Source organism: Amorphotheca resinae, assembly GCF_003019875.1.
Source record: "Amorphotheca resinae ATCC 22711 unplaced genomic scaffold M430scaffold_15, whole genome shotgun sequence".
Taxonomy (NCBI): Eukaryota; Fungi; Ascomycota; class Leotiomycetes; order Helotiales; family Amorphothecaceae; genus Amorphotheca; species Amorphotheca resinae.
This window is the reverse complement of record NW_020194485.1, coordinates 62,084-80,909: the sequence shown is the minus strand read 5'-3', so window position 1 is coordinate 80,909 and position 18,826 is coordinate 62,084. Positions and strand designations below refer to the sequence as shown.

At 49.9% G+C, this 18,826-nt stretch overlaps 10 protein-coding genes across 10 annotated transcripts; 5 read left to right on the top strand and 5 right to left on the bottom strand.

Moving 5' to 3' along the window:
- Positions 1-251: 251 nt before the first annotated feature.
- Positions 252-1,914, top strand: M430DRAFT_148514 (hypothetical protein; the record flags this gene model as incomplete). The annotated part of the gene is made up of 2 exons (XM_024863125.1): positions 252-1,626; positions 1,742-1,914. Exons 1-2 carry the CDS (start codon positions 270-272, stop codon positions 1,912-1,914), a joined length of 1,530 nt encoding a protein of 509 aa, XP_024716409.1. The 5' UTR covers positions 252-269.
- A 498-nt stretch (positions 1,915-2,412) lies between these two features.
- M430DRAFT_194689 (hypothetical protein) lies at positions 2,413-3,470 on the bottom strand. Its single transcript, XM_024864082.1, has 2 exons — positions 2,942-3,470; positions 2,413-2,886 (listed from the first exon to the last, which is right to left on the bottom strand). Exons 1-2 carry the CDS (start codon positions 3,081-3,083, stop codon positions 2,603-2,605), a joined length of 426 nt encoding a protein of 141 aa, XP_024716408.1. The 5' UTR covers positions 3,084-3,470; the 3' UTR covers positions 2,413-2,602.
- Positions 3,471-4,565: 1,095 nt separating this feature from the next.
- Positions 4,566-4,808, top strand: M430DRAFT_111085 (hypothetical protein; the record flags this gene model as incomplete). The annotated part of the gene is made up of 1 exon (XM_024861411.1): positions 4,566-4,808. One exon carries the CDS (start codon positions 4,566-4,568, stop codon positions 4,806-4,808), a length of 243 nt encoding a protein of 80 aa, XP_024716407.1.
- Positions 4,809-5,358: 550 nt separating this feature from the next.
- M430DRAFT_129825 (hypothetical protein) lies at positions 5,359-6,253 on the bottom strand. Its single transcript, XM_024862114.1, has 2 exons — positions 5,808-6,253; positions 5,359-5,739 (listed from the first exon to the last, which is right to left on the bottom strand). The coding sequence occupies exons 1-2, from the start codon at positions 6,165-6,167 to the stop codon at positions 5,488-5,490; spliced, it is 612 nt and encodes a 203-aa protein (XP_024716406.1). The 5' UTR covers positions 6,168-6,253; the 3' UTR covers positions 5,359-5,487.
- Positions 6,254-6,380: 127 nt separating this feature from the next.
- On the top strand, positions 6,381-7,693 carry M430DRAFT_37765 (hypothetical protein). The gene is made up of 3 exons (XM_024867179.1): positions 6,381-6,572; positions 6,627-7,004; positions 7,100-7,693. Exons 1-3 carry the CDS (start codon positions 6,504-6,506, stop codon positions 7,220-7,222), a joined length of 570 nt encoding a protein of 189 aa, XP_024716405.1. The 5' UTR covers positions 6,381-6,503; the 3' UTR covers positions 7,223-7,693.
- On the bottom strand, positions 7,674-8,250 carry M430DRAFT_46028 (hypothetical protein). The gene is made up of 3 exons (XM_024867814.1): positions 8,026-8,250; positions 7,900-7,976; positions 7,674-7,848 (listed from the first exon to the last, which is right to left on the bottom strand). Exons 1-3 carry the CDS (start codon positions 8,243-8,245, stop codon positions 7,738-7,740), a joined length of 408 nt encoding a protein of 135 aa, XP_024716404.1. The 5' UTR covers positions 8,246-8,250; the 3' UTR covers positions 7,674-7,737.
- Positions 8,251-8,439: 189 nt separating this feature from the next.
- M430DRAFT_70341 (hypothetical protein) lies at positions 8,440-11,948 on the top strand. Its single transcript, XM_024869488.1, has 2 exons — positions 8,440-8,557; positions 8,618-11,948. The coding sequence occupies exons 1-2, from the start codon at positions 8,486-8,488 to the stop codon at positions 11,903-11,905; spliced, it is 3,360 nt and encodes a 1,119-aa protein (XP_024716403.1). The 5' UTR covers positions 8,440-8,485; the 3' UTR covers positions 11,906-11,948.
- A 1,223-nt stretch (positions 11,949-13,171) lies between these two features.
- On the bottom strand, positions 13,172-14,196 carry M430DRAFT_111064 (hypothetical protein; the record flags this gene model as incomplete). Its single annotated transcript, XM_024861409.1, has 4 exons — positions 13,172-13,313; positions 13,464-13,818; positions 13,879-14,090; positions 14,141-14,196. The coding sequence occupies 4 exons, from the start codon at positions 14,194-14,196 to the stop codon at positions 13,172-13,174; spliced, it is 765 nt and encodes a 254-aa protein (XP_024716402.1).
- Positions 14,197-14,602: 406 nt separating this feature from the next.
- On the top strand, positions 14,603-15,489 carry M430DRAFT_37762 (hypothetical protein). The gene has a single exon (XM_024867178.1). It carries the CDS (start codon positions 14,806-14,808, stop codon positions 15,301-15,303), a length of 498 nt encoding a protein of 165 aa, XP_024716401.1. The 5' UTR covers positions 14,603-14,805; the 3' UTR covers positions 15,304-15,489.
- Positions 15,490-16,229: 740 nt separating this feature from the next.
- M430DRAFT_111258 (hypothetical protein) lies at positions 16,230-17,870 on the bottom strand (the record flags this gene model as incomplete). Its single annotated transcript, XM_024861427.1, has 5 exons — positions 16,230-16,551; positions 16,641-16,864; positions 16,941-17,054; positions 17,104-17,687; positions 17,759-17,870. The coding sequence occupies 5 exons, from the start codon at positions 17,868-17,870 to the stop codon at positions 16,230-16,232; spliced, it is 1,356 nt and encodes a 451-aa protein (XP_024716400.1).
- Positions 17,871-18,826: the final 956 nt, after the last annotated feature.

Sequence of the window (18,826 nt, the reverse complement as noted above, 5' to 3'; positions counted from 1 at the left end):
TCCCTTCAAGTCGAAAACTTCTCCACAACGCCTGGGTACACCATCCTTCAAGACCAAGACATTTGTCGCTGCCAGCGTGACGTAGGATTTCCTCACAGCTTAAACTTTCATCGCTATCCTTTCGTTCAACTCCCCCAGCAATATCAGGGTCTTTGCCCTATAAATCGGAATCGGATTCCTGTCTGTTATTCTACAACATGACCATCTGGCTTGAATGGGCCATCTTTGGGCTCCTCGGCATCATTGCCTATAAGATCCTCAGTGTCTGGATGAACCAGATGAAATATAGGATCGAAGCAGCGCAACGAGGATGCCAACCCGCTCCAACGCTGCGGAGCAACAACCTACTGGGAACCTCACGCCTCACCGAATCTATTCGGGCGACAAGAGAAGATCGCGGACCGCAATATGTCATCTCAGCCATGAACGAGTTGGGGGATGAGTTGGGGAAAGATGTCCATACAATGCGTGTTCCGATCCTTGATTACGAGCTCCTGGTGACTCGGGATCCCGAGAATGTAAAGGCAATGCTGTCAACCCAGTCCCAGGATTATGATATCAGCTCCACGCGGTCGAACGCTTTCATGCCGCTCCTAGGTGAGGGCGTGTTCACCAGCCGGGGAAATCAGTGGAAACATTCCAGGGCATTGGTACGGCCACAGTTTCAGCGTGACGAAGTCACGAACCTCGAGTTTATCGAGAGACACGTTCGGACCTTGCTCGCAGTGCTTGGTAACAAGATTGGAGAGAATAACTGGACGCATAGGGTCGACCTCCAGCCGCTCTTCTTCTACTTCACACTGGACACGGCCACAGAATTTCTCTACGGACAGTCTGTCGGCTCCCAGGCATCAATTGCAAATGGGAGGAAGACAACTACAGGTATTGATGGTGCGGCCTTCTCGCGAAACCTAGACGCTGCAAAGCATTTCGTGGACAAACGCGGAGCCTTGGGGAAATTCTACTGGCTGTTTCCTCACAGGAGGCAAATGAATCAGCACTGCAAGGAAATCCACGAAGTGGTTGACGGCATGATCCAGTACCAACTAAACTCCAAAAGAAACCCGCTATCATCAGAAGAGAAAGGCAATCGGAAGTTCGTCCTCCTAGACGAGCTGGCCAAGGAGACGAAGGATCTGAGCGAGTTGCGCAACGAGACCCTACACACCCTCGCCGCGGGCAGAGATCCCACCGCGTCGCTGCTTGGCTGGACTTTCTACATGCTCGCGCGGCACCCGCGGGTCTTCGACAAGCTCCGCAGCCTCGTCATCGAAGAGTTCGGCGACATCAATAGCACGAGCCACACGCTGGATTATAACAGACTGGTGAAGTGCGACTACATGTTCCACGTGCTGCACGAGGTGCTCCGCATCGTGGCCGTCATCCCGATGAACGAGCGGGTCGCGCTCCGCAACACCACGCTCCCCCGCGGCGGCGGCAAGGACGGCTCGTACCCGATATACGTGCGCAAGGGCATCCAGATCCTGATCCCGGCCTATGCCATCCAGCACCGTCCTGATATCTGGGGCGAGGATGTCGAGGAGTTCCGCCCGGAGCGGTGGGAGACGCACAGGATTGGCTGGGAATGGATCCCGTTCGGAGGCGGGCCAAGGAAATGCTTGGGCCGTAAGTCTCCCCTTCATCCCATATCATCATTATTCCACTCCCTCTCCTATTCTTCCTCAAGATCGCAACCCCCTAGTTGAAAAACCGACCGATTGCTAACGAAGCCCTGCAACAGAGCGATTCGCCTTCACAGAATCCGCATACGTAGTAGCGCGCCTCTTACAAAGGTTCGACAAAGTAGAAAACATGGATCCCGTGAAAGAGATCAAACTGCACACGGCGATCGAGAACCGCAGCGGTACCGGTGTCAAAGTCAGGCTTCACGCCGCAGAGATGGAGGAGGATTAGGTAGATTTTAATGTATACTTAATATATTATTCATTTATTTCGGAACAGAAAAATTACTTTGACTTTACTTTGTATGGATGGGACTGTATCTATATAGGTATGTATGTTAGAACTTAGTTGTTTATTAGGGATTGATCTTGCTAGGGTTTAGCTAAGTACATAGAGTGTGATATGTTGGAGATTGTTTTTGAATGGATGGGATGCTTCTTGTATGGATGTTTGCCCTTTTTATAGTTTGTCTCCCTTACCTTTTGTGGAGAGGTCTTATATATTGTAATTACCTGGAAGCTTCGTAGTTTGCAAGCCATCTTTAAGCACGCTTTTAGGATATTGTAGCAAAAGATTTGTCAAGAAAGAAAATCTCTGTGAATTGAAAACCCAAATGAGCTCTACCCAAATCTATAATCAACGTAGAACCAGGAAAAAAAAAGAATCAAAAGCCTTTCCTGTCTTTTCCTGCAGTCATAACGCCTAACTCCTTGCCCGAACCCTTTGTGCCCTTTTGAAACCAAATCCCGAGCTTTTCGAATCAGATAATGATGATAAGAACAATACAGGATAGTGAAATGAGGAATGACAACAACACAAAGAAAAGCCTCCCTCTCCTCTGCGTCACTGCGTGATACCCCCAGCGCCCTAAAGACAGCAAATGCCTAAACATACCCACTCCACGTTTTAGATGAGCTGCTTAGGTGGGTTTCTGATGCTGTTTGAAGAATTGAATTACTTCCTCATCAATATTCTCAAGAAGCAGGGAATTGGCTCCCAGAATGATGGCGCTGCCCTCCTTGGCATTAAGCTCTTGAATGTTCGGCAGGGCGTTGTGTTTCTCGACCTCGGACATGCAAGGGGCCGGCATTCCGGTGACGGACATACTATTGTTGGGGTGGACGACTACAATTGGTTGCGTCCCAGCCTTGAGTTCGTTCACGCAATCAGGGTATTCCTGGGCCAGTTGAGCGAGGGTTTCATCTGCGTTATATCAGTACATGGGACTAGAGAATAAGACTATGCGGTGAAGACATACCTCGTCCCCAGAAGGGAGTCTCGCCGCGAACTTTGAGCAAATTGGTGAAAAAGCCCTTGATGGCTTTGCCAACCTTAGAGGCCTCACAGCCGATTGCTGCCGAGGCGACCATAATGACGAAGACGCGAGTTAATGCAACCATTTTTGCGGATTGGTATTCTGGGGTTTGATGATGATTGATTTAAAATGTGGGAGATGTGAAAATGTTCTAAGCTGTGATGACAATGACAAGAATGAAAACGGGGATGTTCTGGTCTCTAAATACATTTCTTGGCTGCATTTCTCGGCGCCTCTCAAGCCCTTTGGATTCGTGATATCAATAAAATGGATTGAAGCTGCGGCAAGCAGGATCTCTTAGCCACTTCTGAGAGATCACGGCATCTCAACCGAGCCGTTCGTATTGATTAATACTTGGATTCGTTACGAGGAAAGCGGACAGACAAAGGGATTGGGAGACGTCCAGTATCAGACTCCGCCCGTGCGAGGGAGCGGTATCTCGTGAGCCATTACCAATCTCGGATTAGGAACTGGACGGGAGGATGAAGGTTATTGGCATATGGGGAGCTAGTTTTAAAGGAGTCGATCCAAAAGCTTAAAATGAAACGGCTACATGTGGCTGGCCGGGATCCTTCAACTAGAAGGGATCCAGTGATTTTTGAGAACACGCGATCAGATTGACATCATGAAGGAACATAAAGCTCAGGTTTGAGGCAAAGTAAAGGCGAAGCAATAGTATTGCATTCAGCTTCAAGATCCTCAGCCACAGCCGCAGGATTGGCATCGTATTGGTCGTCGTGGCGAGAGCCGAACATCCCCCTGCCCTCATATACTAAATTTGGGTGTGATCATGCCCACCTCTTCGACTGATCCGTAACTTCAAGAAAACCCAGCAATGTTCGTGTTCGTGATCAATCCTGATGGAGGTTTACCTCTGCCGTGTGAGGATCCGAGGAGCCAATAAACCGAAAAGGTATACAGGATGCAGAGAGTGGCTGCAGAGAGAGGCACTGTTTGAAAACCTGCGCATTTCCTCCTGGTCTTCTCGTGGACAAAAAGGGAACTCCCCTCTTTTTGTAATGATAGTTACAATCTTCAACCGAGAGAAATGGAATTGGAGAAACTGTGTACCGTCGTACCGAATTTTGGAAGATTCACAGAGCAGCAGAGAACCGCTCTATCTGGCCTTTCAGCCAGGACCACTAGGCAGGTTTGAAAAGGGCATACACCATAAGCATTCAAGCAGTAATTGGGTTAACTCAAGAATCTCTTCGTCAAAAGTTCCTTGAAGCGTGGAAAACCAAAGAAGCTTATCATCGCATTGTGGTGAAGTGATGAAGAGAACTGTATCTGTACGGAGTATCCCTTCTGCGTGGAAATACCACATAAACACGCTAGTCCCGTTTAAGGCTACGGCCTTGAGCCAGGCAACTCTCTCCGGCGCAAGGCATCAATAAATATATTTTATTTTGCCCCTCCTCGAACTCTTCAACCCACGACGCCACAGTCCGCAGAACGCACAACCAAGGTTCTCGCATAGATAAGCAAGTTCCCAGAACCTATACATCATATTATCTGAGAAGCTTGGATCCATACCCACACCAACCAGTCACACCCCACATCCAAAATGGCGGAGAACATCTACGACGAGATCGAAATCGAAGACATGACCTACGACAGCACCCTGCAAATATACCACTACCCCTGTCCGTGCGGCGACCGTTTCGAGATCGCTATTGCAGACCTGCGAGACGGCGAGGATATTGCGGTATGCCCGAGTTGTAGTTTGATGATCCGCGTCGTGTTTGAGGTTGATAGTCTCCCAAAGGTGGACGAGGCGGAGGGGGTGCAGATCCCGGTTGCGGCGTGATGGAAATAAGAGGGAGAGGTGTTGGCAATTTGCTGGAATAGAGGGAGATGCAATTATGGAGCCGCAAGGGCGGGACGGAGGAGGGAGCGCACTGAGGATACCCAGACATGAGGGGTACAATATGATGTGTGCGAGGTGTGTGCGCCTATTCATTCACGTATCGTGGCGTTGAGCGATGCTTAAGAGGAGAGATTGATGCGACCCCTGCAGTGGTTGGTTTACGAGGAGTATACCGAATTGCATTGCCTTGTGTGTCAAAGGCGTTGTTTAGCAAGATTGGATTGAGCCTTGGGAGGTCTTGGGGCTAATCGCCGAGAAGCTATATGCAGAGTCATTCTATCAGTTGAGTTGCACTGTTACAAAGCTCGTCCTAGGAGTCCTCCGGACAACTCGGAGGACCTCAACTCACTCCTGTGGAATATCTCCATTTTGAAAACCGAGGAGCTCCTCCAAGCAACTTCTGGTTGGCGATGTAAGACCACAGTGGACTGAAATAGTCTTATACAACCATATGCTTTTGGACTCTTCGACTCGTGAAACATACCAAACTCCTGCCACGCTGCTCTTCATATTGAACCATAATTCTGAAAGACAGCCTGCCGACATCATACCATGCTATCTCCCTATATCTCTACACTCCAACCTTAAAAGTACACGTTCGATGTGGCAGAAGCGACACCTATTCTTCCAACTTGCTCAAATCAATGCCCAGCTCAGTCTCCAACAGACCTGCCAGCGTTGACCCATCTCTCAAGTACACCCATATACCTGCGCCTGTATCCTCCTTCGCATCCTGCCCTTCACTCACCACCACGTAATCATACCTCTTGGGCCCGGAAATCGGCGACGAGAGCCAAATCTGCTTATTCGGAGGCTGTTTATTAATCACATAGGTTCCGGCCGGGGGGAACTTGAGGGTGAGAACGCCGGACTTTGGGTTGTAAGTTGTCAGCATCTACAGTTACATATGTTGGAGGGGGGATCTTGTGAGCAACGAACACTGTATTCCACATCGACTTCCTCCTTCTCCTCTTGCAACTCCTCTAGTTTCTCCACAAGGAAGTCCATATATGAATTAGATAGCTCCTCATATTCCTGGGCTGTAATATCCGTGGGCTTCGTAGCAGTGTTTGATAATGGCTGCTTGGGAATGGGCTGCGGATCTTCGGATTCTGGGGAGAGACCCTTGTACGTGGCTCTTGTCGAAGAGAATGTCCGAGCAGGGGATATTGAAAGAACACGAGAGATTTGTAAGGCAGGTTGACGGATGGGAAGAGAACGAGGAGCTGTGAGTGAGGAGTGTGGTCTCATTGATCGCGCCGTTGCTCGTGCAAGGCTGGAGATGGCTGTTCGCGCCATTGTGAGTTCTGATGGATGAATTTGGATCGAGTGAACAGGAATGTGGACTTGAGCGAAGGTTATAGTCGCTGACTCTTTGTTGGATTACTGTACTGTTATCATCTTTTCCTTGAGCTGATTCAGAGAGCTCCCTTAGCTACCCCACAGTCTCGCTTGTCAACGCGCTACGAATCACATCACAGTTCACCTTCAATCATCGTCAGCCTTCTCTCTTCGAGCCTCATCTCTCCTCACCTCCCTTGCCTTAACATCCGCCGCCCGATCCGATCCACGGCCTATACTACTGGGCAGTCTGGTTTTAACTGTGCCCTCGTATCGAGCTCAGACAAAAGCAACATGATCAACGCAGTCCTCGTCTTCAACAATGCAGGCCAACCCCGCCTCACCAAGTTCTACACCCAACTTGTCCGCTCCCATCCCTTCTCCCCTTCCTCTACGCCCACTAAAGGCTATATTTAGGAGACATCCGTTCAACAACGTCTAATCTCTGAGATCTTCCACCTGGTCTCGACCCGCGCACCCGGATCCTGCAACTTCCTACCGCTCCCTCCTCTCCTGAGCTCGCAATCGACATCCCACACACCGCACTCCCCCTCTACGCCTCACAACGACGTGCCTTCCCTTGTCACCTACCGCCACTATGCGACGTTATACTTTATCATTATTAGCACGAGCACGGAGAGTCCGCTGGCGTTGATAGATCTGATCCAGGTGTATGTGGAAGCGCTGGATAGGTTGTTTGAGAACGTGTGCGAGTTGGATTTGATCTTTAACTTTGAGACGCTGCACGCGACCTTGAGTGAGATGATTGTGGGTGGGGTGGTCATTGAGACGCATGTATGTTCTTTCCCGCTTGCGCCCTAGAGACTGCGAGAGCAAAAGGAGAGGAAGAAGGAGGTGAATAAGTGAAGACATGAAGCTGACGATTATAGCTGGACCGTGTGGTTGAGGGTGTGAGGGCCCAGGGCAGGGTGGCCAAGAGACCGGTTAATGAGTCGAGGAGCGGGTTAGGCAATCTGGCGATGGGCAGTAACTTTGCTTGGGCAGGACGATGAAGAGGATGGCATTCAGTGCGGACACGCTTTACGGATTCTGGATTTGCCCTGACTCGGGTTGGAATGCGAGGGATGTACAGCCCCGGAAGAAAGCTGGTGGTATATCGCTCATGCTTCCCAAGAATCACCGAGGAATCGCTTTGAGGTGGGCAAATAGAGCGCTGAGCCGTGGTGGCTTTGCAAGCTTGCGATGGCAACCGTCGCTGCTCTCATACGAACCTATGTTGTGCAGGGCACCTGCAACTGAGCTCTCGGCTCAGATACTGGAGGATGGGGATTCATGTGCGCTATTTATACAAATGGAGAGCAACCATTCGAGGAGCAATTAGATTCTCCCGGATGCGAACAAACGCCAATGCTATGATACAACCCTTCATGCACCTGACGCCGTTCCCTTCCGCAGCTGCTTTGGCTACGCGGTTCTTAGATTCGCTTTCCCTGTACAGTTCTCCTCTCTTATCATATTCCATGGTCTACGAAAGCTGCGCCCTTGCGAGACCCAAACCAGGGATTGCTCATTTATCGACACTTGTAGCTGGTGCAGAAGCATTGTTCGGTTCTTGCCTTCGGACTTGGTCCCTGGAGGGCAATATTGACCCCATCATTCCCCAGAACCAGTCCCGAATCTGTATATCGTCAGCACCGACCATAATCCTCTTACATAGACCGAAGCATACTCCTTGAAACGGCCGGGACTCCTTATTCCAGGTCTCCTGATTCCAATCCAAGAACAGCACACCATAAACACCCACAACTGCCAATCCGTCAGCTCAATCATAACGCATGATCCAAGAAATACGTACAGACTACACTGCCCATCTGCACCATCTTCACGGCTTTCGTCCATCTCGGTCTCTCCCACTTTAGCTTCGCTCTTCTCTTATACCTTCTTTCGAGTCTGAACTGGTGCTTGGGCGAGAGCTTCGAGAAGTCGGGCGGCCATAATCGTTTCGCCTTGTACGGATTCGTGTAGACGTAAGGAACGTTCTGCTGAGCAGTCCGTCTGATAATCGTTGGCAACATCTCGTATATGTTCCTGGACGATAAAAAGACGTTCCTGGGTCTTTCCGGCTGTTGAAGGGACGGGAGGTTGTCGATCATCAAGTATGCCTAAGGCACCAATCCAGCCCCACCAACTCCAAATTTCGAGGCCGAGTCACAAAATCGGCTTCCAGTGCGAGTCGGTGACGGAGTTGTCAACACCATAGAAGTTAGAGATAGAGACCACTCACCGAAGCCTTTCTCGAGTGCAGCACCGCAATCATGGCAGCTGTTGAAGCAACCACCAAGGCTTTGGAGCAGGTCACCGTCTCCAAAACCAAGGAATTGAAAGGCGCAAGTACCCCTCATGCTCCCCTCACTTCCGGGATATCTACTGACAAAAGGGCAACATAGACAGAAAAGAGAGACACTCTCATAGCCATCGAGAAGAAATACCAAGCACAATGGCAAAAAGATGGCGTATTCCAACAAGATGCTCCATCGATCTCCGAAATCCCCCTCCACAGCGTCTCTCCCGCTGAGTTGCGGGCCCAACACCCCAAATTCTTTGGTACCATGGCGTACCCATACATGAACGGCACTCTTCACGCCGGACATTCCTTCACCGTATCGAAAATCGAGTTCACCGCCGGATTTGCGCGCATGCAAGGCAAGAGGAGTCTCTTTCCGATGGGATTCCATTGTACGGGTATGCCGATCAAGGCCTGTGCGGACAAGCTCATTAATGAGGTGAAGCTTTTCGGGAAGAATTTCGAGCGCTACAAGGAGGATGAAGAGGAGCCTGAGGTGAAAACGCCTACCCAGAGCGCGCATCGTGAGGATGTGACGAAGTTTACGGCGAAGAAGGGCAAGGCTGCCGCAAAGGTCGTGAAGATGAAGTACCAGTTCCAGATCATGCGGGCTTTGGGCATACCGCTTGAGGAGATCCATTTGTTTGCGGACCCAAACCATTGGTTGGAATTCTTCCCTCCGCTGTGCCAAAGAGACCTTACGAACTTCGGGGCGAGGATCGACTGGAGACGGTCTTTCGTGACCACGGATGCGAACCCCTATTATGATGCGTTTGTCCGCTGGCAAATGAATCGTCTCAGAGAATTGAAAAAGATCAAGTTCGGCAAGAGATACACGATCTATTCGCCTAAGGACGGTCAGCCATGTATGGACCACGATCGAAGTGAGGGAGAGGCTGTTGGACCCCAAGAATACACTGCCTTGAAGTTGAAGGTTAAGGAGTGGGCCCCTACCGCTGAAAAGGAGATCAAGGGCAAAGTGCCTGAGGGTGCCGATGTCTTCTTCGTGCCTGCAACTCTCAGACCGGAGACCATGTATGGACAAACCTGCTGTTTCGTCGGGCCGAAGATCAAATACGGCGTGTTCAAGGTCTCCGAAAAGGAATACTATGTCATCACTGACCGAGCTGCGCGGAATATGGCATATCAGGGTATCTTCCCTGAGAATGGCGTCTACGAAAAAGTGGCAGAGATTCTTGGCTCGGCTTGTGTTGGTACTCTTGTCCACGCTCCCCTCTCAGTTCACAAGGAGGGTGTCAGGATCCTGCCTATGGAGTCAGTTCTTCCAACGAAGGGTACGGGAGTTGTCACATCTGTACCATCAGACAGTCCAGATGACTTCGCGACTGTTACAGATCTCGCAAAGAAGGCCGACTACTACGGAATCAAGAAGGAATGGGCGGAGTTGGAGATTATCCCTATTATCTCAACACCTTCATATGGTAACCTTGCCGCACCCTTCTTGGTCAAGAAGCTCAAGATTGCCTCGCCAAAGGACACCAAGCAACTCGAGGAAGCAAAGGAGCTTGCGTACAAGGAAGGCTTCTACCAAGGAATAATGGAAATTGGTGACTTCAAGGGCGAGAAGGTTGAGGTTGCAAAGCCAAAGGTCAGACAACAGCTGATTGATGCCGGAGAGGGATTTGCATACTCTGAGCCAGAGCGAAAAGTTACCAGTCGGTCTGGGGATGACTGCTGCGTGGCCTTGATGGACCAGTGGTATCTTGACTACGGAGAGGAATCCTGGAAAGAAGTCGCGTTAAAACACGTTGAAAATGCGGACGGAAAAGGCTTGGAGACATACTCTCAAGAGACGAAGAACGGCTTCGAGGGTGTTCTCAACTGGCTGAACCAATGGGCTTGTGCTAGAACATACGGTCTTGGTTCAAAGCTTCCGTGGGATCCTCAATTCCTTGTCGAGAGTTTGAGTGACAGTACGATCTACATGGCTTATTACACAATCGCTCATTACCTCCACAAAGACATCTTCGGTAAGACTCCTGGTCTGGCCGGCATCAAGCCAGAGCAAATGACAGACGAAGTCTGGGATTATGTCTTCGCCCGTCGAGAGCTCAGTGATGAGATCATCTCGGAAACCAAAATCCCCAAGACAGCCCTCGAATCTATGCGCAGAGAATTCGAATATTGGTATCCATTGGACCTCCGAGTTTCTGGAAAGGACCTCATCCCCAACCATCTCACATTCTTCCTTTACATCCATCTTGCTATCTTCCCACCAGAGTACTGGCCTAAAGGTGTCCGAACCAATGGTCACTTGCTGCTAAATGGTGAGAAGATGAGTAAATCAACTGGAAACTTCATGACCCTCGACGACATGGTGAAGAAGTACGGCGCCGACGCATCCAGAATCGCCTTGGCAGATGCGGGTGATGCAGTAGCAGACGCCAACTTTGAAGAAGACGTCGCAGACAACAACATCCTCCGACTCTTCAACCTCCGGGAATGGTGTGAAGAGATGGTTTCCGACAAAGCTGATCTCCGTTCGGGAGAGAAGAATGATTTCCTCGACGCCCTTTTTGATAACGAAATGAACGCCATCGTACGAGAATGTTATGACCACTATGCTGCCACGAACTACAAACTTGCGTTGAAATCTGCGCTCTACGATTTCATTTCCGCGAGAGATTTCTACCGTGAATCTTCTGCTGCCGCAGGGGTCAAGATGCACAAGGACTTGGTATTGCGGTATATTGAATTGCAAGCCTTGTTGCTTGCCGTTATTGCACCGCATTGGTCCGAATACATCTGGCTCGAGGTCCTCCATAAACCAAGCACAATCCAAAACCAACTCTTCCCCACCGTTCCCGCACCTGTTGCCTCCCTAACCGCAGCACGCGAATACGTCCGCGCCACTTCATCCAACGTCACGTCGGCCGAAGCAGCCCAACAAAAGAAGAGCGCAAAGGGCAAAGACATCGGCTACGATCTCAAGAAGCCCAAGAAACTCACCATCTACGCAGCAGCCAAATTCCCAGCCTGGCAGGAGAAGTATATCGACCTGGTCAGAGAGGCCTGGATACCAGGCAAGGGCACAGATGACAAGGCACTCAATGCCAAGGTTGCCAAGATGGGCGAGATGAAGAAAGCAATGCCATTTGTGCAAGGCCTGAAGAAACGCTTAATGGCCGGCGAGAAGCCAGAGATGGTCTTCGAACGCAAGCTCGCATTCGACGAGATCGAGGTCCTGAAGAACATGGTTCCCGGCCTGAAGAAGGCGGCCGGCCTCAGCCAGGTCGAGATCGTGAAGGTGGAGGAGGGCGGAAAGACAGGCCACGTCGTCGGCGGCGGGCCGGTCGAGAACCTGTCCCACATTGCCGAGGGTGCCGTGCCGGGGGTACCAACCTTCGCTTTTGAGAACGTGGCGGTCTAACCGCTCGCTCGTGGATAGTTGGACTTGGCCTACCTATTGGGGGTTTCTGATAACTGGAAGAATCTCTTTTTGTCCCTTACTTAGTAGGTATGATTGATTGATTGATAGATGACTGAGTACTCAATGGAAAAAAGGCCATTTTTTTCAATAAATGAATGATTGATTGATTGATTGATTGATTGATTGAATGAATGATATAAAATCATAATGAACCACCCACCCACACACCCTCTTTCCCAAGATGAGTAACACAATGAATACAATACATTCTTCCTCCGTGATTGATTAATTCTTTACTTTCACTGTATGCATGAATGAGTCCGGGTCTTATTGTAGACTTTCCCTTCGCATCATTTACTTGAATTTTCCCCCGCTCTCATCAGCTTCCCTTCCCAAATCCCCCCCCCCCCCCAAAAAAAAACCACATACTCACAAACATACCCCAAACCTGCTCTATTTCCATCCAGAGCACCCACATCAGATCTTTGCACAGGTGGTTATGAAATATGATGGACTGGAAAGCCTGGAAGATAAAACGAGATGATGATTTATTTCATATTTCAATTGGTATAAAATCTCAAAAGGTGAGATGGGTATTACCTAGATAGTCTACGTAAATCTACGTCCTGGTGTTTTGCCCATGAATTCTACGATTAACTAGATCCCCTAACATAAGATCAAAGCTATTCCCACCTACCTTATAGTAGTCGACAGGGCCACCGAGCAACTGAAACAAGTAACATTCCGTACTACGCGAGTACTATGGCTGTAATGGTACTAAGACCCGGTGGTGCAAGTCAGAGCTTCAGTTTTGAAGCTTGCATATTCGGGAATAGCGCTCGAATTTCCAATACCAGTTGAGGTGACTCGGATAGGTGCGTAGATTTCGGTAGACACTACCTAATATCCATCCCAGCTTGGTGACTACATCTCGACATGCTTCGTCCACTGCGCATAATCCCGCTCGTGGTTGGTGACGGTGGTAGGCCTTGATTCTCCAAGTTAGCACTCAGGTGACCACGAAGACGAATATAATATTTGAAAGAGGGTATATAAGAGATCAGACAGCAGTTGGAATAAGTTTGTCCACATAATTGTTCAGAACAGGTCTGTGTTATTTTTTATCATCATTTCGAGGGGGTTGCTTAGAAAGAGAATTTGTAGGGCTTACCTGTTTTTAATTGACCCAGTGTTCTCAGCGTTCATGAGGCGTCGTGTGTGCCCTGCAGCTTGCACGACGGACCGTGATAAGACCGCAGACTAAGGTCACTCAACCTTCCGCCTCTTGACAAAAGCATCCATAGTCTTCTGATTGGCATCATGCTTCATGCTCCCAATCCCACCTCGAGTCTTCTTCAAGCCTCGAAGATGCTCTTGGCTGTTCACTGCTTTTACCACTAGTGACAGACTTGAGAGCGGATGGATTGAGGAGGCATGCATTCGTTCTTGAACAGATGCCATACCATGTGAAGATGTGGGTTCTCTGAGCTCGGAAACGAGTTTAGAAGCTCTTGGCCCATCAAGTGCCAACCCAGTATGTTTAGACACTGGAACCGACAGCTCTGGTTGCGTTCCCATGCCTTGGCCTGAGGCTTTCTCCTGCTTGATATCAAGGTCCAGGTATCCAGTGTTCGACCAGAAACCTAGATGCTGCAAGGCCAAACCCCGATCGGCGACGTTTACATCTGGGGCAACGAGGACGCTTTTGTGGTCGAATCGCTGCAGAATGCATCTCCATAGATAGGTGAGAATAATGCCATGCGCCACAACAGCAACGGTCTCGTCGTCTGTCCTCGTCACAAAGTGCTCAAGAAGATGTGAATTAACGAATGTTTCCATTCGAACCCTCATCGACTCCTTTGACTCCACATCACGGAACCCAGGACCATTGCGATGCTTCTCAACGAGTGACTCTTGTGGCAGTCTACCTGGTGCAGGCAGACGCTCCGAGTGTGGTCTCCCCTCGTAGTAACCAAAGTCTTGCTCTCGCAGTAGCCCTGATTTCAGGATGACTGTCGACGAGGTAGACTGAGCGTTCCGAATAGCTTCGGCGGTTTTGAAGGCACGCTGCAGATCTGACGAGAAGATGTGCGATATCTTGGCATGGGTAGAGGCCAAATGAGAACCTAGGCGTGAGGCTTGGAGTACGCCATGGTTGGTGAGAGGGGAATCGCGAATCCCAGCGCTGAGGGCGGTTAGCATTGGCAATTGAAGAGTGGCCAGGGAAGGACCTACTATACTCCCGCAACATTGTCCACGGTCTCTCCATGTCGTATTAATAAGAGCCTCATCCCGCTGCCTGGGATGAGCAAATCGTGGTGCTCAGCTGCCAGACATGTTGGTCGAAGGAAAAGACAGGAATTTACAAAAGGAAGTTTTTTGATTTTTTTAAATAGGCGAGTCGCTTAGTCAGTAGCTGGTTAGTCAGCGCAGCTCCTCGTGGATCTCCACACATAATTTGAACATAAAGCAAACAAACATCGACCGCTCGACCTAGTCCCCTACCAAACACTACCTTACTTATCGAATTGCAACTAGGTAATCACAAGAGTGACCACGTCTGCCGGGACTCTCGTTCAAGCTTACTTTGAGGTCACCGCAGCCTCCCAGAAACCGTTTTCCTTCGATCATCATGTCAAACCCAAATCTTCCAATAATTCCCAGGTTTGTTCCGCCACGGCCCAAGAACGCTCAAAAGGTTGAAGACTACTATGTCAAGCGTGGAAAGGGTTTCCGAATTCATAGAGAGGTTGAGGCTATGGATTTTGTTCGCCGGCATACATCTATATCTGTGCCCTCCGTTTTCGAAATACATGTTAATGAGGACGATGCGAATCGAAGCAGCTGGTTCTCTATGAGTGCGATGTCTGGTTCTTCTCTCACGGATGCGTGGCCCCAGCATGGATGAGGAAGCTCGCAGAGCGGCACAGACTGGCCTTCGCAAATACCTCGACGAATTACGGGCTATACCTCCTCCGACGCCGGCCTACATTGGGTCTTGTAATGGTGGGCCAGCATACGACCATCGCATCGACAATATCCGTCCTTGCGGCCCCTTTGCTTCAGAATCGGATTTCAATGATTTCCTCGTGGTCCCTGTGACTGAATGCCTTTCCCAAGAGCTTGCTAACCAATATCGCCAACAGCTCGCAGATGATCATGGAATTGTGTTTACTCATGCAGACCTATGCGGTGACCATATATTTGTTGAACCCACAACTGGAAAGATCACTGGGCTCATTGACTGGGAGATGGCTGGTTGGTGGCCTGCATATTGGGAGTATGCCAAGTCACAGTTTGGCGGTAGATACCAAACATGGTGGACGACACTGGTAGCCAATTTTCTGCACCCTTACCAGCATGAGTTTCGAATTGATTGGGATCTACAGCAGTTCTGAGATGTAGGCATCTCAAAGTCTGAGTTGCTGGTCCTCTCTCACTTACTGGTCCTCTCTCAGCTACTGGTCCTCTCTCAGTTACTGGCCCTCTCCAAACCAGTATTTAATCACTAATCACGTTCTTGGGGTATTCTTCGGCAACGAGACCTTCAGCTCGAAGACGGATTAATCCAAGGCTGCGAGGCAGCAGGAGTAAGAAACTCATAATAATAATCATAATCATAATAGTAATTATTTTTGCATTTCATTTTCCACTTCCCATTTTTTTCATTGTTCATTTGTCATTTCATTCCATTCCATGATACTCCGAGCCCGACCTACTCAGTTAAGCATTTAGTTATTTACCTAACGAATCGAGAACTCCGCAACCGCAAACCGCAACCGCAACCGCCATTCCCTATTCTTTTTCTTGCGTACCAGGAGCGGAAACAAAGAGGTGGATGCAAAAGAAAAGAAAATAGAAAGAGCATTATGTATGACCTTGGGTTTGCTGTGCACTTAGTAGGTAAGTGTACTAGTACTAGTAGTAGAGTAGTTATTCCACGTTGCATGGCCAGCCATCTAATCAATCCGTCCATCCATCCATCCATCCATCCATTCATTCACCCTGCAAAACGTGGAAGAGTTTAAAAAAGGAAAAACGCCAGATCGCTATGCTAGAGGCCCCTCCCTGTATCAACGTTGATTTCAAATCAACCGTATGTGCAATATCCCTGTCCCAGTGTGGTGTTGGTGTCGTCATGCTGAGGTTCGTTTCATGTGCAGAAAAAGAGAAAGGGGGGAGAAGGAAATTCATCAGTTGCAAATCGCCGGGAGCGTGAGTGCTGTGAGCAAGCTCAGCCGCTGTTTGCTGACTGGTAACTTAATGCCAGTAGCTTAAGCAAGCTGCCATCGCCCGACCAGGAGTTTAATACCAGCCAGTACGCTCAAACAGCACCATCAGCCTTGCCAATTGAATCCGTGGTGGCGTTAGGGTCCTCATGCTTCGCAACACTGCCCTTTCCTCTCCAGGTGCTGACCGCGGGGATCTTCGCATCGTATCTCTCCTCCAGGGTTCCGTAGGCTTTCGGGGTCAGCTTGATAAGGGTGTGAAGGGGAACGGCCATCCAGGGAGAGTCGGCCTGGGATTTCTTCATGAAGTAGGCGTAGATGCAGCGGAGGACAGCCTGGTGGGTCACGATCAGGATGTTCTCCGAGCGTTCCAGTTCCATGATGATCGGCTCCAGGCGGATAACGACGTCTCGGTATCTGAGGGGTATTAGTATGGTGGTCGTTTTTAGAGGTGTGAAGGGGGCGGTAGCCATGCTGATGAAATGAAAGGGGTGGGGAAAACTTACGACTCCCCGCCTCGGTAGCGGTAGTTGTACTTGTCCTCATCACGAGCCTTGAAATCCTCCGGATAAAGCTCGGAGATCTCCTGATAAGTGAGACAGTCGCAGACTCCCGAGTCGAGTTCATCCAATGCCTTCCATTGGAGTTGGTTGTAGTTTTCGGGGAGGAAGCGGGCGGTTGCGATGGTGCGCTTGAGAGTCGAGGTCCAGACGGTAAGGGGACGATCATCCTGGGAGGGTTAGTCGGATTTGACAAGATGAGGAGAGAAGCATGATGCTTAGGGTTAAGGGGGAGGAGATACATACACCGACAGACTGGCGAACCAGCTCTGGGAGTTTCCTAGCATACATCTCCCCTCGTGGAGAGAGGTTTGCGTCACCACCAATCTTGCCCTCGAGGTTGAACTCCGACTCCCCATGCTATTCAGGTCAGTTGATATTCTTGTAACAAGAGGCTGGAGAAGCTTACACGCGACAGCCAGATCGATCGAGGCTTAATGTGCAGGTTCATGAGGTAGTAGACCACACGACTCTGCAAATAGTCCTGGATCCGATTGATGATGACCTGCTTGCCAACATTCATGATCTTCAAGTAGGTCAAATCGTTCTCCTCCTCGTCGATGGTCTGGTAAACCTTCTCGTAATTGCGAATGCGCTTTCGAAAGTCTTGGACAGCCGTCTCGGGATCCTGACCCTGGTAATCGGGGGATGTAGTCTTGACTTCGAGGATGTTGCTCATGATGATGTCCTCGTCGTCGCACTGCGACTCGACGAAGAGAGTCTCTATGCCTTGTGCATCACATCGTTCCTTGACCCAGCGTCTGCGTGCCTTTGTAGAGTTCGTAGCATCGAGGATCCCAACGACGCCTCCCTTTGCGAACCACTTCAGCATGTCCGTCACAGCAGCTTCGGCAGCCGCTCGGCGCATCCGCTCACCCTCCGCGTTGCTCTGGTCAAAGAAGTCGGCTCCGGGCTGCGGGGAGTCCTGGCGTCTGTAATTGCCCACATTGAAGACCATCGCATCGATGGAGAGCCATTTCAAGTAGCGTTGGGCTGTGGGGGAGCAAGAAGTCAATCGAAGGTCTGCGAGGCGGCCGAGGCCAAGCAAAGGGGTAGCTGCATACCTTTTTGCGCAATCAAAGACTTTCCTCGAGCTGGGAGGCCAACCATGACCACGCAGATCTGAGTATCCCCGGCCTGGACGCCCACGCCATTGGTCTTGTGGGGGGGAGTCATTTCGGCGGTGGAGGTTGGGTTTGTTCAAGAGGATGGATGTGGATGATGAGAGAAGGTGATTGAAGGGAGAGGAGGGGAGGTTGAGGAGGAGAGCGAGGAGGAGGAGGAGGAAGAAGAGAAGGAGAGTGAGGAAGAAAGATGTGGAGATATCTCGGGGTGATCGCGTGAGGGAGATGGAGCTCGAAGTGAAGCAGGATTAAGCACGGAAACGAACGGGTGACTGCGGAAACGTCGCTGGGTCGGGCGCCCCACGAAGCGCTGGAGACGTAATTTGCAGAGAGAGGCAGAGAGAGAGAGAGAATATGTCTTTACAAGAACAGGCACATGTAGCAGCAGTCAATGGGCATGGCACAATGCTATGTAGTCGTGGTGTTGTAGAAGACGGAATAATATTCCAATGAATATAAATAAATGCAAGTCGTCGTGGGGGAGAGAGCCGGGTCCACACACGACACGGCACACCATACGAAGTGAGACCTCCCACCGGCACCGGTCTTTTCTTCCTTTCCGCATACAACCCCGCACAAGGCTACGAGAGGGGAGAGATATATGTTCACATGTGGAGAGAATACACAGAAGAAAGTCGAGTTGAAGAGGCAAGCAAATGGGGTTTCAAGCAGCAAAAGGGCTAAAGGTGTGTCCTGTCAACTCAGAGAGGATACAGCTCTAGCGACAACAACGTTCTTTATTATGATTCATAAGTATTAGAAGGAACGAATGGCAATTCCTGTTTCCTCTTCTTGTTCTACAAATTCACAGTCAGGTCGGCGAGACCCATATCAAAGTAGAAACCAACGGAAACTACTTGGTGAAGAACCCTGAATATACGCAGACAGACACAGACCAGTAGGCCAGTGATAACTCTTCCGCCTGTATGTGTATGTGTTTAAAATGGTATAATAAGCCTATACACAATCATCAACCTCTCAACAGTTGAAGCCATCTTCCCCCCCCCC